This window comes from Ambystoma mexicanum, chromosome 4p, assembly GCF_040938575.1.
Source record: "Ambystoma mexicanum isolate Mex_15411 chromosome 4p, UKY_AmexF1_1, whole genome shotgun sequence".
In the NCBI taxonomy this organism is placed as follows: domain Eukaryota; kingdom Metazoa; phylum Chordata; class Amphibia; order Caudata; family Ambystomatidae; genus Ambystoma; species Ambystoma mexicanum.
In genome coordinates this window covers 1,255,836,531-1,255,854,278 of record NC_090927.1, presented here as the reverse complement: position 1 = coordinate 1,255,854,278, position 17,748 = coordinate 1,255,836,531, and the positions used below count along the sequence as shown (strand labels likewise).

At 50.5% G+C, this 17,748-nt stretch overlaps 1 protein-coding gene across 1 annotated transcript in view; it reads left to right on the top strand.

Moving 5' to 3' along the window:
* The window catches only part of PDCD2 (programmed cell death 2), a 388,001-nt gene that overhangs the window by 182,522 nt on the left and 187,731 nt on the right, over positions 1-17,748 (top strand). Inside the window, exon 3 of the mRNA XM_069606928.1 lies at positions 5,561-5,713. Within this exon, the coding sequence (XP_069463029.1) occupies positions 5,561-5,713 (153 nt within the window). The remainder of the gene's footprint in view (positions 1-5,560; positions 5,714-17,748) is intronic.

Sequence of the window (17,748 nt, the reverse complement as noted above, 5' to 3'; positions counted from 1 at the left end):
TCTGTTTTGTGAATGTGGTGAATTGGCACTATGGATGGAAGTAAAATAATATACCTTTTTCCTGGCCTCTTTTCTATTCATTGTTATCTTTGCTTTGGCACTGGCCATGTTACTCTCACTTCAGTGCCTTACTGCCCAAAATGTGTATGTATGAATTGAGGAGTTATTTGAAGTTGTCATTGGAAATATGACATCTTCACTAGGCTTTCTCTGCATTGCCATTGTTTCAATCAAAGTTATATTGAAGCTTTAAAACTGTCATTGCCATTAGAGAACAAAAATGTTATTTTAGAAAACGTTTAACCGCAAACTGTATTAGAAATAACATACATGGGAAGGGCTTCTCCTGCCTTTTCAACGCCTTGGTTAATATTTTCTGTTTTGTTACTATATGTGGTTGACATTATAGTGCCTTGTAGGTCACCTTCACATGAAAATAGACATTTACTTGGATTCAATAGCCTCTTTAGCATCATATTTTAGATTGGGTGTTGCCACCTGTTCTTTGATTTAGGGCCAAGAAGAGGCAAACAAAGGATTCCCTCATGCTCTTCAGGCCATCACTGTTTTTGAAAGTAATACCAATCACTCAACTGTAGTGTACTCCAAGACCGGGTGTGGAACCCCAATCCTGGTCAGAATGGTACCACTTAATGGTGTTGAAAGGGATGAGCAATTTACCAGAGACTGGAAGCTAGGAAAATTACTTTAGGGATCCTCTTCCCCTATCAATGTGTAACCTTGGAGCTCAGTTACTTGTAATGAGTTCACCATCATTTTTGAAAAGATTGCTTAACTCTTTTCAGTCAGTCAGTCAAACAAGTTTATTCGGATTTCAAAAATCCATCAAACACAAGAAATACAAAATCACAACACATAAAAAGAATTACAATCTTTGCTCCATATCCAAATGTAATAAGTCAAAGGCACTAGGAGGGAGAAAAGGGTCAACCATAGGCCCCCATTACATCCCATATTGTCCCTTTACTAGTCCAGAGAGTCACAAGACTAATTGCCCACTCTTGGAACTTGCTCACATCCCCCCGCGGGCCTTTTTCCGAGAGGTGCACAGTTTGCTCCAGACAGGACATTACTATGGGTGATAGTTCCAGGTGGAGCAACATCTCCCAGAAAGGGGCGCGAGCTGATTGCAATCCCACTATATGGGGCCCGCACATAGCCCTCAGAGCTTCTCAGACCATTTGATCATTCCTAAAAACCAGTTTAACAGAATCGGAAGGGTTTATACCCTCGCCAGCCAATCTAACACACCCCACCATAGCTTCCCTAGCCACACAGGGACAATTCCCAACTGTACGAAGCCAGTGGAGACATTTGTTAGAAAGGGCATCCCTTGGTTCTCTCCTGCCCAAAGGCAGCTTAGGTAGCCCATGCAGGAAAACAGTAGCAGTTCTTTGCCCCCCATATACATGACTCTTGGGGCTGCGTACCCTTGAACAATATCCATGTGCTCCAGTCCCTCCCTCCATAAGGGGATTTGTTCTCAGGGATCTTGGGGGACCCTCCACCAGCAGAGTTGGCTTGGTACACCCAGGAGGGTGTCCTCTATCAGCGTTAGGGTGCGTCAACTGCTCATCCGGAATAAGGCTCCTTAGTGCATGAACAGTCCCTTCGCAGGATACAGTGTTCAAAGGTTGCTGTGGGGGGTTGGGTCCTTTACCAGCAAGAGGCATGCTGGAAGACTCCCCCAGCGAGTCCACTCCACCGTTTCCCCTCCCCACTCCTCCCCTGGGCATCGATCAGTACCAAAAGTAATTTTTTGATGACTGCTAGTTCGGAGAGCACCTGTGCGCAGGGGCAACTATCGACAGTATGCACCTCCTTGGGTGATGGAGCAGAGGAGGGGTGACTGCCGTGGGTGATGGACTTGAGCGCCCTAAATGGTGATAGGTTAAGAAAGGAACTGGACCCTGAGGTCAATGCAGGTTGGTTCTCTCTCCAGGAGCTGCAGATGGGACTGGGAGGGAGCTTACCTTCGGTTGCTCCAACAATTTCTATGTCCATTTGGTCCAGAGTAGCAGCAACAGTGATTGGGGAGGACAGTCAAGAGTAGGTCCCAAGATGAATGGGAGATCAAGGGGCAAGCATGGAGTTGCAAGGGGTGGGCTAAGTGGGGTGGTAACTGGTACAACAAGTGCCAGGAATGCGGGTGGAAGAACTAACACATCACAAGCCCCCTCTATGCAAGTCCCAGGAGCATTGGCCAGCGGCAAGGCATCTAGATTCCCAGTGTCAGCGGGCAAAGTTTCCAGGCAGGCAATGACTTTGTGGTTCAGACTTGGGGTGGGGGGGGTGTGGGAGGGGGGGCTGACATTGCTGCTCAGAGCTGGGAGGCTAGCAAGATTACTGCAGGCCCCCCCCCCCCACATTGTGATCCCGGGGTGGGTGCTTTCATACCCTCCACGGTGTGGATGGACCCTCGGTATCCCGGGTCGATGTCAGGGCACGGAGAGGTGTGGGTCTTTGCTTTGGCTGTTACTCCCGGTTGGCTTCTTCTTTTGACAGCCAGGAGCTTTCGCGCTGGAGTATATTTGGAAGGATTGGTGGCGGACTCGGAATCGGAACAGTTTGGGGGCGGGGTGGATGGCAAAAAGCTGGTTGGTTTCCTGGCCGGTTTCCTTGGTACAGCATGGCCCTTAAAGGACCTCAAGGACTTTAATAGGGACATGACGGAGCCCCCCCGCAGCTGGCCAAGGAGACTGGGCTGATTTGCTGAGTATGGGCCCCAACAAACTTCACGGGCTCTACACCTTGTAAAAAACAGTCACAGGTGTAAAACACTCGCCAGCACTTACTTCTCTTGGGGCCCCGTCCAACAGCCAACACAGAAAATGCCTCTCTCCGTGGATGCCGAACACCTGCGGCGCCAAACACCGTGCCCTTGCCCCGCCGCGGGCTTCACCGCTGCGGGGCTAGTGGCCGCGAGGTAAGCCCAGGTGGGCGTGGCCACAAAAGCAGGAAGTCCCTCCAGGGACCAGGAAAGCGCCAAACACCGCTCCCTTGCCCCGCCGCGGGCTTCACCGCTGCGGGACTAGTGGCCGCGAGGTAAGCCCATGGGGGCGTGGCCACAAAAGCAGGAAGTCCCTCCAGGGACCAGGAAAGCGCCAAACACTGTTTTCTAAGGGCTGCTTCTAGCCTCCCAAACTCAGGACCCGTTATCCCACTTTTCACAGCCTTGGTTTATTGAAAACCTCCAATTCCCTTGTCCCTGAAAGATACACGTGCCACCAGGTTTTTATGGAACAGTGGCTGTCCTCAAATAAAAACTTGCATTATGGATAACAAGTCTGCATTGGGAACCTGCCATAAGAGCCTGCCTGTCGGACTTCTGAAAGCATAAAGAATGACATGCAAGAGCAGTGGGATCTGTGTCGAGTAATCCAGGGTAGAAAAGTGCTTCAATCCATGAACAGTTCAAACAACAGTTACCAACTTCTCTGTGTGGGTCTGCAATTTTGAAAAGGGAATGCTTGAGAGTGAAGATTAAGTGGTGAGAAACCCAAGTGTCCACCATTATGCGTAGAATGATTGAGCACAGAAGCTACAGGTATATTGCAATCAAAATGGCAGATGGCCCTCATAATGTTTCTGTCCATGCATCTTCATTCGGACGGCAGACCAATCCAGAGCAGCTGCAGGAAGCATTTTTATTGGAGAGCACCAATACCCACGGTCAGCTGGTACGATTACACAGCTAAGCGCAGTTCAGTGTTTGCATGCTAATGCGGCTTTCACAGCGCTATAAAAAAAGGTTGGTGTTCTACACTCGGGGAGGGTGTCGATTAGGGATGGCAAGGAGGGGAAATCTTGGAGACATACTACAGTGAACATGGCTGGTGGTGAGTTAGAGGAGCAGGAGCCGGAACAGGAAATGCCTGAAGAATGAGCCACAGAAAAGGGTGGAGTAGGAGGTGGGGGGGGGAGGAGAGGGAGGTTAATGGAGGAGGAAGAAACAGGTGAAATGGGAGTGGAGAAGGGTGAAATGCAAGAAGTCTCAACAACAAAAAAGTTGGGAGTATCAGTGGAGACGGAGGATTTAGGTATGCAAAGAGACAGTAGTGGAAGAGGACGCCAAGGACACATGAAGAGTTTGAGAGAAAAATAGAGGTGGAAGTAATGAGGAATGAAAGCGGGGCTGAGGGGACGCGTGAGACATGAAAGGAACACCCAGAGAAAAGGAGGTTGGGAGAAATGTTTTGAGGCAAAATAAGGAAGGAGGGGAAGTGAGATGGAAGAAGTTGAGGAGGGCTGGATCTGGAGGGAAAGATGAGTCGAGAGAGAGTTGAAGGTTGGCACAAAGTCACTGATACAGAAACCACTGGGAAGGAAGAAGGGAGTTTCAATTTGAGGCAAAGTGGGCCCTATTGTTGCAAGGCATCAAAGAGGCATTCAGAGAAAGTTTTAGTTTAGGAGAAGGGAAACCTCTGTCTCAGGGGTAGGGTTCAGGCCAAGGGGCATCCCAGTGTTAACTGTTCCACCATGCACAGGCCTAGGTTGATCCGGTGCAGCTTCATGCAGATCTTGTAGCCCCAGACTCCTCAAGCCCTGAAATGTGGACGGATCACCTGGGAGATTAAAATCCTGACCCGATGACAGAGCAACCCCTCATCCGGGGCAAGAAAGAAGTGCAGTAGACAGTTCAACCCCCATACACTGTGAATGACTCACTTGCTCTGCAGGTTTCAGAGCACACGCAAAGAGACAAATGGCTGCTGCTGTTAAGCAAGCTGGAGTTGCTAATATTTAATTAAACCTTACAGCTGGTCCACCCTAAATCCGAAGCTTGAAAATGGAACCTTTTGAACTATACTATCAGTCTTGGGTTGCCTGTTGGATCTCCTGGCCCAACACATCACATTCTCTTTAAGGACAAAGGATGAGAAAATCAGCAGCAGGAGTTCAGTATTGGCTAACAACCTGTTTGGAGCCATTTATATTTGGCTGTATATGTATGATATAAAACTGAATAAAACAAGGGGGGATTGCCCTCTGAATTCCTAAGGAGGTGGTGAGCGGTGCACCTCTATTAATGACCACCAGTGAGAGGTGGAACAACAACACCTGATGCTAGGCCATGTAGGTTTTGGGCTTTACTGGAGGGTTTACAAATTAGGAATCGTGCTTGCATAACCAGACCAGCAGCCCGAGAGGAATTGGAAAGCTGAGCCCATTGTGGAGAGGGAGAACAGAAGTGGTAGCTAAGGGTGAGAAGCAGAATTGTGGCTAGAGACCAGACAGACAATAAAGTTCCAGACCACCTGACGAGCAATGCAGATAATGTTTTAAACCTTATTCTTAGTCTATGCCTTTTGAATAGAAGAAATCTTCACGGTATATAATTGCCAAAACAGATTGTTCTTTGACGCCACATCAACTCATGATTCAGCTTTTCTTGGTGAACACTTCCTTACCATTTTCTTGGAATCTCATAAATTTTGCCTTTCAAGTAGACATGGCGAAGATTGTTGGAACTATGTACTTAGTGATTTTTTAAACTAAAAACATGACAAATAACTTGCCTCCTCCTCCCCCCCCCCAGAGTTGTCTGAAGCTGCAATCCCAGATCACAGCTTTCTTTTCCCGGAATATGAGATTCTAATCGAGCCTGAGCTGGAATCTGAAGGTGAAAGTGAACAGGAGGCCGACGGGGATGATGAAGAGATTGATCCAGGATCAGGCACGGGTATAATAGGTAAGTAATTGAATAAAGACCTTCATGTTTGATCTGAACAGGAATTGTGCATTCTAGACATGCTCTGATGATTGATAAATTGCAATTTTTTTCTGTAGCGTGCTGGTGTATTTGTTATATCATTAGAGTGTTTGGGTAGCTTTGGAGTATTTCAGAGTGGTATAAGGAACACTTGGTGTTTGGCAGTTGTTGACGGGGCTGTGTACTAGTCATCATGTTGGTAGTTGATTTTAAAGAATTTTAGATAATACTTAACCTTCCTCTTGATAATTACACTGCCTATAAGGGGCATCAGATCAACTTCCGACTGCAAGCTCCACTCTGTGATAATCTGGAAATCTGAGATCTGTGTTCCAAAGTTGCTAACCTGAGCTGCTTGCGGTACTAAATAGGAAAGCTTATATCTGCAAATAGAGACTGCACAGCCATTGGGGCAGCTAGATCCTTACTGACAGATGAGGCACAAACCTCACTCTGAGCAAACTGCAGTGTGTGTACGCTGAGTGAAGGTGAATGTGGAACCTGTGGCTCTGACAGGAAGTTGATTGGAGCAGTGACTCCTAGAGGGTAGTCTCAGGAAATCCCATCACATGAAGGTGCATGGGTGCAAAAGAAGCCTGCTGACCACAGCACCATAGTCCCTGAATAGACCCATACCATGAAGACAAGAAGAGACCATAACACGGGGAAGACATGGGCAGTTTATGCAAAGGCTTTTTGTCCCATTATGAAAGAAATTAAAGCATGTATTAAATGGCAAGGAACAGCCGTTTCATAATCTGTATACTAGCAGAATTGGGCATTGTGGTAAATCAGACATGGCAAATGTACAAGGGAAGGGGACATTGTTTAAACCGCCTTTGAGAATTGTCCATAATTGCAGTTTCACTTAATTCATTCACTTGATTGCATGCATGTCAGTATTCCCCGGGGGTCCCCAATGGCTCTGGGCAGACTCACCGGTAGTTCGCAGCATCTCTGACTTAAGGTGTGCTTCTGCAGAGGAGCTTCCTCCCTGGGATGGCTTCCTACATGATGCAGACATTTCTCCAGCTTTTCCTCCAGCTCTGCATTCACTCGCTGGCTTCCCTCTTTGGCTTGGACTGGAGAAAATTGCTTCCAAGCACAACCATACCTGCAGGAGCTCCGCTGCAGCCCTCAGCGCTTACATGGTTCTTCAGGTGTGCCTGCTGCCTCTCTCCTTCCTTCACGCAATGCCGGTATGTGTGACTCGTGTTCGCGAAGTGCAGCATAGATGTGGCCGCTCTCTCTGACTAGGCTTTCTCCTGCACAGTTCTCTCTTGTTCTGCTGCGTTGAGTGCATCTGCCATTTTTATAGGTCTTGCGCACTTGAGGTTTAGTCAAACAACTAGTCTGCACACTAGGTTTTGGGCTTTGCTTAGTCTGCACCAACTCCTCCCTCCTTCTTAGTCTGAGTACTTGAGGCTTTATGGGAGCTAAAGTTCATAGATGTTGTTGGGTTTCTACAATGATGTTCGAAAGGTTTATATAGAGAAACATCAGAAACAGGAGATATTATGTGTGTTGGGAATGTTTTAGGTATAGATAGAATTTTGTGTAGAGTGACACAAAAGAAGGGCTTTCTGATTTTTACAATCGGGGGATTCGTGGGATGACAACAAGCCATCAAGAACTTGGGTATTATAAGGTCTTTAGGAGCAACGGGAGAATACTGTGTCTCGTCTGATAGTCGCCACCTCCCCACGACAGCTGTCTCCTCTGATGTGAGCATCCCTCAAATTTCCACCCCCAGGGTCAGGCGCGGATGGCCACGGCCGTCCGCTGGCCACATGGGAGGTGGTCACTGCTGGGGAATCAGTGATGACTACACCGGATTCATCACACAATACCCTTCTTTATTCAGACCTGATATTCCTTCTCACGGTCTCTTGGTTGAAAAACACAATTCTTTACTCAGTCCTGATGCTCCTTCTCAGGACATCTTGGTTGAACAACACAATTAATTACTTAACGCAGTTCTGGTTGGAGAGGCCACCCGGGGGAGCTCACATAGATGTAGCGGAAGCATGTCGCTCTCATCCTGGCGGATCGAAAAGTGGCCTGAACACCCACTTGGATCCCACTGGATGGAGATAGTAGAGACTAAGTGGTCTCTCAGACCCAAGGCTGCACCCCGGTCCAAACGTGGGGCTGATCGGGCCAGCGACGGCAGAGTGACTGCAGCCAGTGGGAAAGTGATCCTGCTGGCTGAGTGAACCACAGAGGCAGCCCGACACATCATGCGAGCGCTGCAGGGGTGCTGAAGGTGAGGCACAGGTCGGGACCCCGGGAGAACCTGGCCTGCCCCCCACCCACACCGGTAATGGCATTTAAAAGGGGAGCGAGGAGCAGTGGGAGAACACACAAAAATGCCAGTGAAGACCTTGGCCATACAGCGCCCTGAGAGGGGATCTTTTCGGCACTACTACCCTGGTAGCGGAGGTGGGAGCCCCTGCCCCTCCAGGGCCCCTGATCACTGGAAAATCCACGTAGCAGGCTAGGTGTGGCCCCCTGGGATTGATCCTGGGGCGTGTGCCAGCCTGGGAGAGGGCCTCCCCACAGGAGGTCCTACCCGAGGGAAGAAGAGCGGGGGACAGCACGCTGCGTACCCTAACACAGTGCAGGAAGCGACATGGGAACCTTAACTGAGCCCAGAGGAGACCTTGTCCACTGAGGGCGTTGGCGGGGGGTGGGGGGGGTTTCCCACAGGCATGAGGCGGTACCTGTTGGAGGAGGGAGCCCCCCAAACAGACAGAGAGAAAAGGAGGGTGTACCTGCCCCCATAGCGCCCCTAACTCGCTGGGCGAGAAACATGCAAGGTGGACAACGACTGGGTGAGGGCCCCCGGGTTGGTTCCCGGGGCGTGTGCCCGCCCAGGAGAGAGCTCTGAGGAGGAAGGGGTGCACGGACCACAGTAGAGGACCCAGGTGAAGGGTGAAATAGCTAGTTGGAGGCCCGGCTTACCACAAGAACCAGGGACCACAGCAGCCAAGTGAGTCGACAGCAAGGCATGAACCTGACGCCACAGCCCCCAAGGGCCTAGACATGGGGGTCGCGGGGTGAACCTGGAAGAGCCACAGAGGTGAGCGGAGAGCAGCTCCCGAGGGAGGGCCGTGGGGGAGAGGGACCTGGACTTTGGGGCGGGTCCCACTACCGCTGCGGAAGGCTACTAGTAGAATCGGCAGGGGTTAGGCCAGGATAGAGCACCCCAGCCGTCCATGAACTGGAGGGCGAAGTTGGAACAATTTGAGTATCAGAGACTGGGTCTGGGTCTGGTAACATCGATGAACCAACCACCATGTCAGCGGGGGATGACACCATGTCCACAAAGAAGGACATTGCCTCACTCCTTAAGGAGATGAGGGGGATGAGATCTGATATTGGAGGAAAAGTGGACAAAATAAATGTTAGCATCTATAGAATGGATGAGAGACTCCAGGCAGTTGAGAACAGCCAGACCTCCCTAGAGACAATGGAGACCCAGATCGACAAGTTGCTTCTTGCCGAACTGGAGAGGAGGGAGGGGGCGGGGGGGAAGTTGCCCTGAAGATGGATGACTTTGAGAACCTGGAGAGAAGAAATAACCTGCCATTTTTTTTGGATCCTGGAGAAAGAGGGACAATTGGAAAGGGACCTGGAGACTACCGTCCATGAGGTGGCAAAGGTCCTGTTCGGAGATGACAACCTTGATGAGCCAAAAGTTGATAGAGTACACAGAGCAGGGGAGGCAGGGAGGAGGCCGAGGTCAGTCCTCGCGTGCTCCCACAACTACCCCGACAGGCAAAAAATCCTGGAACAAGCGAAGGGGCAGTGCTCAGTTGCCCTGGGCAATGTGAAAATGTTTAGTTTACCAGGATCGATCTTTGCTCCCACTGACAGAGACGTATGTGCTCCCCTCACAAAATGGCTTAATGAGAAGGGAGTGAGATACAGATGGGATTCCCCATTTCCATATCATTTGAAGTTGATGGTTATAATTACAAACTGGTAACGGAAGATGTCATACGGGTCATGGGTGAACTGATGGGAGGGGGCGAACCGATGGTGGAGGGTGGAGAGAAAAGCCCTGACGATAGACTGTGGCATTTGAAAGGGCCGAGTAGGCATAAAGTCCCAGGCTCAAGGACATTGTTGAAACTCAACACCCCCGACGGGTGGTGAGACAGGGGGATGAGAGGTGGGGGGAGGAATATTGGGGGCGGAGGGGACCAATAGTTTTTCATTTTTTATCAAACGCACAGTGAGGGAAGGGGGCTCAAGGAGAAGAGGTTGGTTGATCAGGTCTGGGGGTTAGGGGAACCTTTGGTGATTCAATCCGGTCTACAGTGATGAAACTGGGCGGGGTTGGATGCTGTGGGGGGAGGGGTAGGATTGGTTGAGTAAAGTATTGTTCAGTGTGCATTGTTCCAAAGTTGGTCTGCTATTTCAGGGACCCTGGGAACAGAGGCCTGCCGTGGTTACTGTCTCGTGGGTGGAGGGTGGGGGAGTAATGTTGAAGCCCCGGCAACGGGGAGATGTCTGGGCAGGGTGAAATGATTATTGGCTCCCTCAACGTACGGTTCCTCAACTCGCTGAGTAAGCAATCAATGGTACTCCGGGAATTTAAGAGGGCTGGACTGGACTGGATGTGTCTCCAGGAAACACACTGGCAGAGGGGCAGGGAACCCTGAACCCAGACTACGATACAGAGAGGAGAGGGGGGGAGGTGATTGTGGCCTCAGATGTGAAGAGAAGGCGGGGGGTTGTGTTCCTGATCTCAACCCGATTTAGGCTTTTTCGTGGACTCGGCTCTGGCTGATCCTCATGGGAGAGGTATGTGTTTAAGGGACAACTTAACTGCACCAAGCTAGTGCTGGGCTCTGTGTATGCCCCAAATGTAGGTCAATGTTCTTTTTGGGAAGGGGACCGGGACAAATTGAGTTTGCAGAAGTTCAGCTAGTGGTTGGGGGAAGACTTCAACATAGTGCTGGATCCACTGAGGGACAGTAGGAAAATGGGTGAGGGCTATCCCTGCGAGGGCCAAGGCGGGAGACTCGGATTGCTTCCAATGGGCGAACAAGGTTCTGGGATTGTGCTACGCCCTCGCTCCCCCCTGGATGGTGACCGCCATACATTTTTTACTTGGCAGTGCATGATTCATATTCGCGCATGGATCCAATTCTGGTTTTGGAATCTAAGCTGTCCCCGGTCCCATGGTCCGATCATGATGATATGATATGGTAAGGTTTAGGGTGAGTATGAGGTGGACCGTGGGCCACGGGCGGGGTGGGGGGGGGGTTGGAGGTGGTTGGAGGTGCAATGATTTCCGTTAACACATTGAGAGGTGCAGATCCAATCCGTATGATCGGCTTTAAGGCGACCATCAGGGGGATGTTAATTTGAATAGGCTCCAAGAAGAAAAGAGGGAGGTGGGGGGTTTCGGGGGAAGCCAGCTCAGTGCGAATGTGCAGATGCAGCCGGGAGGCACCCAGGGAAAGTACATATCCCCGCTGAAAGCGAAGGAGCCCTGGTGGTATAAAACACAATTGAATGCCATATTGACCCATGACACAGAGAAAAAAACTCTCGTTCCTAAAACAAAAGTATCATGAGAAAGGGAACCTGCTGGACAAAATCCTTGCTTGGAGGCTGAGGGAGGACAGGAGACGGAGAACCATTGGAGCTATAAGAACTGAGGAAGGCGGTTCATGAACCCAGAGACATCGGAAAGGAATTTGCACGGTTCTATAGTAATCTCTACACCTCAGAATGGAGGGGCGAGGAGGCGCAGATAGTCTAATTCTTGAGGGGATTGCACATCCCAGGGCTCCGCCAGGATATGGTAGACAATCTGGAGCTTCCCATAACGGTAGAAGAGGTCCTGCAGGCAATTAAGGGTATGAAGTCTGGGTCGGCCCCGGAGAGGATGGTTTCACATTGAGGTTTAACAAACTATTCAGGTTACTGATAGCCCCATGTTTAGTAAAGGTGTTCAATGCTTGCGCGTGGGGAAGCTCTACCCCCAACAATGCTATTGGCCACGATTGTGGCGATCCCGAAGGAGGGGGAAGGACCCCACGCGGTGCTCCTCTTATAGAGCCATCTCTCACTTGAACAGGGATGTAAGGATCCTAGCAAAAATGTTAGGAACCAGACTAGAGGCGGGAATGCTGAAATTGGTGCATGGAGATCAAGTAGGATTTATAAGGGGGAGGCAAAGCTGGATAATATTGAAAAGACTATAAACCTGATCCACTGTGCTCAAGAGGGGGTAGAGGATGCGCGCCTGGTGTCTCTGGATTTGGAGAAAACATTTGACAGGGTCGAATGGCCCTTTATGATGAAGGTCTTTAGGAGGATGGGTATGAGGACAATCCTCCTGCAATGGGTACGACACTGTATAATACACCCAGAGCCAGAGTGAGTGTTAACGGGGGGGTCTCTGAGATGTTCACGCTAACAAGAGGTACAAGGCGAGGATGCCCCCGGTCCCCACTACTATATGAGTGCAAACTCTCGCTCTATGCAAATGACATTCTGGCTTACCTCACCAATGTACAATACTCCCTTCCAGCACTAATGGCACAGGTTTATAGTGAATATTTCGAATTACATTTTTTTAATACAAAAAGGTCTAAAATATTAAGTCGGAAAAAAAAAATTCTAATGTTTTTTTTTATTTTAATGGGGGGCTTCCCCTCCCCCCTAACTCCTGTTTTTTGTTTAACACTTTATTTTTCTTACAAACCCCGCAAAAAATGTATTAAATAAAAAAAAATACATTAAAAAAATAAATAAATTCAGACTTTATTATTTCGACATTTTTGCATTTCGAAAAAATTCATTCGACATATTGACTGGACACCAATGGCACAGATAGCAGAATATGGCTGTCTCTCAGGGCTGAAGATTAAGGTAGAAAAATCGTGCATAATGCCGATATTAGAGCACAGCCCCCTCCTCGAGAGGCAACAGTGTTACCAAGGCATGAGGATTGATGAGAAGGGTATACTGTACTTGGGTTTCCTGGTGACTATGAGCTTTGAGGAGATGGTTTTGGCCAACTATGACCCCTTCCGGGCACAATTGAATAGGTGGGAACCCCTCATTTTAAAGTGGTATGACAGGATGACCTCCATAAAGATGAATGTGCTCCCCCTGACTGCTATATCTGTTCACTGCAAACCCGAGTCCACTCCCGGAGAAGTTCTTCCTAGAAGTAACAGGGGAACTCTGCAAATGTATATGGACAGATGAGACGCAGAGGGTGAAGATGGTGACCCTGACTCTCCCAAGGGATAAGGGGGGTTTTGGGTTCCCGGATCTTCGCCTATACTGTAATGCGGCCCAACTCAGGGTGTGTCTAGAGCACATGAAGGACGAATTGAGGACCTACTGGACCTATTTGGAGGATCTGGCGGCTCACCCGCTGAAGGTTGGGGACTACTTCTGGTCTTCATAAAAGCTGAGGGTTAACCCACCTTTGGGGTTCTTTGGTCAATTTGGCGGGACTCTGAGGCTAACTGCAGGTATTCGACATGGCCGTCCCCTATGGCATTGGTATGGGGCTCCCCATTTCTCCTCAGGCACCAGGCTGGCCCACTCGCAGACCTGGTCAGATATGGGTCTTGAAAGGGTAGAACAATTATTTAGTGAAGGTGATTTTCTGGACCTGGAGGCAGTACGGGAGGTACTGGGGAGTGATTCGATCAGTGTTTGAATACCTATGCGTCAAGGGCATCTTAACAGATACAAAATGGGAAGGCCTCCTTATGAGAGGGTTAACAGCAGTGGAAAAAGTGAATGATGCATCCACCACGAGAAAGTGGATCTTGTCCAGATTGTACAGAGCTATGAATGAGGGCAGGCTGGAGGGGAGAAAAACATTCCAGAGGTACTGGGAAGATCTGGTGGGGGAGGAGATCACAGTGGAGGAATGGACATGAATCTACAGAGTGGCTTTCCAGGGCCGTCGCTTCACATCCACGGTAGAGCTTAACTTTAAAATGTTGATGGGCTGGCATAGGTACCCCCTGAGGCTGTCCAGGATGTTTGCAGGAGCTTCGTGCATGTGCCCCAGGGGTGGCGGGCAGCAGTGGTCACTGCCCCATATGTGGTGGCGATGCCCCAAGGTCTAAGTGTTCTGGAAGGAGGTGTTGAGTTGGATGGAAGAAGTGACGGGGGTAGGATTGGCCCCTAGACCCACTACAGATGCTCTTGGGGGGTCTTCCAGAAAGATGGAGGAGAATACTGGCTCTCTAGAATGTGGGAAGCAGTGCTGCAGGGAGACTGCCTATTGCCCAGTGTTGGAAGAATGAAACGCTCCCGTCAAAGGAAATCTGGGAGGGAAAAGTACTTAGCATGCTGGTAATGGAGAGGCTGACCGCTGTAGTGAATGATTGAGTGAATTTCAGGCGTAATCGAGTCCCCTGCTGCTTAAGTGGGGACTTTAAGAGGGGGGACTTGGGGGCTCGAATGAGTACATGAATGCCAACGGAGAGAGAGGAAGAGAGGCCCTGGAGGTAGAGACACAGACCACACCCCCCCAATAGTGCGGGGGGTGAGGAGTATGATTTTTTTTTTTGTCCTTTGTAGGGGGAGAATCATAAGATTTAATATAGGTGATGGGGGGTGAGGGAACAAGATTGTTGATGGTAATGCGGTGTTGCATTTCAATGAGTTTAAAATAAAAAAGAAAACAGTTTTGGTTGCCTGTTATACTCTTCTGCCAGGGCTTCTTATATTCACATGGGCTCTCTGCCCTTTTCTATAGTCGAACACACACTTAGTTTGCAAATATGTTCTCCGGATATATTATCTAGTCCTGGTTATTTGTCTGTTCGCACAATTTACATTTATCTGCTTGTAAGGGTTTTATTTGCAATATATTTCCCCTTTTAATGTAAAGTTGATTCTCTCTCGCTTGTTCTTCATTCACTTGAGGTTTTGGAATTGGTTTGGAAGGCTTGAATAGACCATTTCAGTAGTCTAAAATGGTAAATGATTCTGGGATGAATGGTAGGTTGAACTGGAGTGGCTGATCTCCCTATTCTTCATTGGAGAATGAGTGGGTGTATAACAGTAGGCCGTTAGGCTACCAGATATGGGAGAGAATTTTCAAGAGAAATTGGAGGAAACCCTGTCTCACCCGATGAAGCCATGACATCGACCCAGAGGCTGTTTACCCTTATGTGATCCTCCCTCACATAGCCGCTCTCAGGGTCAGGATCATGAAGCGGCTGCTGTTCCCTGGCCACATGGGCGGAGGTTACAGCCGAGGAATCGGTGGTGATTCCATCAGATTCATCACAAAGTCTTGTTAGCGTGGACATCTGCACCAACTAGTTTTAAATTCTCAGGTTTGAGTTTTTCTTCCAGTGGAGCAGGGTCAGTCCCTTAGCCGTCAGTATGGCTCAAATTACCCACCTTCTGGCTGACTGGCCTACTCCTTGCAGTCTTGACGCACCCTTGATTAGGACTAGCATCCTCTCTGGCTCCAAGTCATGACTATAGACTAGAGCATTTATGTTCTTTCAGAGATGCCTACCCATAGATGTTTGACTTTTTAGTCTGCAAGCAGGAGTGCAGAACTTTCCCTCTCCCATTACAATTCCAGCACCAGTCATCATCTACCCCATTACAATTCCAGCATCTTCTACCAGACCTAAGTCTAGCATGGATTCACATGCTCATGAATATTCCCCGTCGCTAGGCTGGGAATCCTCGGTATAGAAAAAATCAGTATCAGTTTCGTTTCTGATCTGTCTTTCTTAGTAGTAACCAATCACTGGTCTCTGGGTCATACTGCCCCCAGCCAATGACTGCCCTCTCCCTAAGCCCCGCCTCTGGCAGCCATCCTCAGATTTTTAACGCACGTTCAAGTGTTGGGAGTCCTCGTGCTGTAGCTCTCGAGTTTTTGCTGCGTTTTCGCGCTTTTTCACGAGATTTTTCTCATTTTTCGGTTAAAAAGAGCCTCAAGCTCCACTGTTTCTACATCCGATCAATGGAGACCCGTTTCGGAGTTTTCTACGCCCCTCAAGGGTGAAGACTTTGTCGAGTTACGCTTTTGGAGGATTCCAGAAGTTCCGAGGCCTACCCCGGACAAGGCCCAGGAGAAAGGAAGCTCGACACCCGGGAAGCTGTTCAGGATCTGCCCTGGATGCCAGCTTCAGAATGTGTTCAAGGAGGACGAGCATTCGTTATGCCTCTACTGTCTCCATGAGGACAAGACGCACGTGGAGAAGGACTGTGCGTTTTGTGGGAACATGTCGAAGCGGACCATGAAGGATCGCCACCTCCGTCTCGCCAACTGGCTGGAAGGTAAGAGCCCGTCGGGCGAGAAGAAGAAGTCTGAGCGGTCTTCTAAGTCCTGTGAGGGCGCCCCGGAGACAGGGGCCCAACAAAAGGCCAAGCGAGTCCGCGGGCACCGGGAGCGCCGAATGGTCGGGCTCCTTGGCTGCCAGGCAGGGCGCTTCCTCCCCGGCGCCATCAACCACGAGCCAACACTCTGGCTCAAGTAAGAGTAAGTCCGAGAACCCGGCAAAGCTTCTGGAGAGGCCCCGGTCGATCTCGAAGATTCCGGCAGAGGGGGAGCGAGGCTCAGACCCTCCCCCCAAGGTGAAGGCCCCAGGCGTGCAGAAGGTGACGATGGCCTTAATTCGCCCTGCTAAGACCTCGATTGAGGATGTCGCAGCAGCCCTGGCTCAGCCTGTGGAGGCTACGCCAGTGGAGGCGACCTCAGGATCCAGAGTCTCCCTGCCACCGCGGAGGGAGTCATCTTTCAGGCCCATCGAGAAGACCCCCACTAAGACCCCTTTGGAAAAGGAGGGGGAGGGGCAGGTGGCCATCGTGGATACGGACACGACCTCTGAAGAAGAGCTCATCGAAGTTGTGGAGGAGGCCCAGCCCATCGGGAGGGATCCCGACGAGGGCGACGACGAGAGCGACGGTGTCGCCGACGAGGTTCCTCAAGAGCCCTCGCACCCGTCGTTTCCAGTGCCGCAGGACACTTCGGCGGCCATTTTGTCAGCGATTCAGTCCTTATGCTCGGAGATAAGGACAAGGTTGCCCCTCCCCCCGACGGAGGTACCTGAGCCAGACCCGACGGCGGAACCGGAGCCGGGACTTTCGGAAAGTCCACCGCATAAGAGGAGGACGCATCCTCCGCCACCTCTCCCGCCTCTGTGGCCCGCTCTGTCTTCCCCTTGGTCAACTACCCACGGGGATGATACAGGCACGGACACGGCTACGACAGGTACAGATGACAACGGAGGCGACGACGGGACGTGTCCCCCATCGCCCCCTGCTGGGGCATCCCCGCCCGACGAGATTGGTCCTTCCATGCCATGATTTCCAGGGCATCCGAGCTCTTCCAGTTCTGCCCCGAAGAGAAGAAAAAGGAAGGGTTCCTTTACCAACGGCGGAGGCTAAAAGGAAGACGATCCTCGCCGTACCACTTCTGGATGACATCTGGGATGAGGGGCTCTCTCTCCTCAAGAACGCTGCCACGGCGCCTGCAAAGAGGGACCGGTACGAGAAGAAGTACCGGGTCCCCGACGCTGCCCCCTTGTGCCTTCGGGCACAACCTACCCCGGATTCGGTCGTCTCGGCAGCGGCGAAGAAGAAAGCTGGGGGGGCATCGGCCTCGACATCAACTTCCCCGCCGGACGGCGGGGGCAGGAAGCTGGACACGATGGGACGACGGGTCATCTCATCCGCAGAAACGACTATCAAGGCAGCCAACGCCCTGGCTATCGTAGCCCGCTACGACAGGGAGTTGTGGTTCAAAATCGCCCCTCTATTAGACTTCCTTCCGGACGCCAAAAGGGCTGAGGCCCTTGAAATCTTACAGGAAGGTGAGATTGCTTCGGACCACGCCATCACGGTGGCAACGGACATCGCCGACACCGGTTTCCGTCAGTTGGGCAACAGCGTTTGCCTGAGACGATGAGGATGGCTCAAGGCGACGGATTTCCGCCAGGACGTACAAACCAAAGTTTTGGACATGCCCTTCGACGGGAACAACCTGTTTGGAA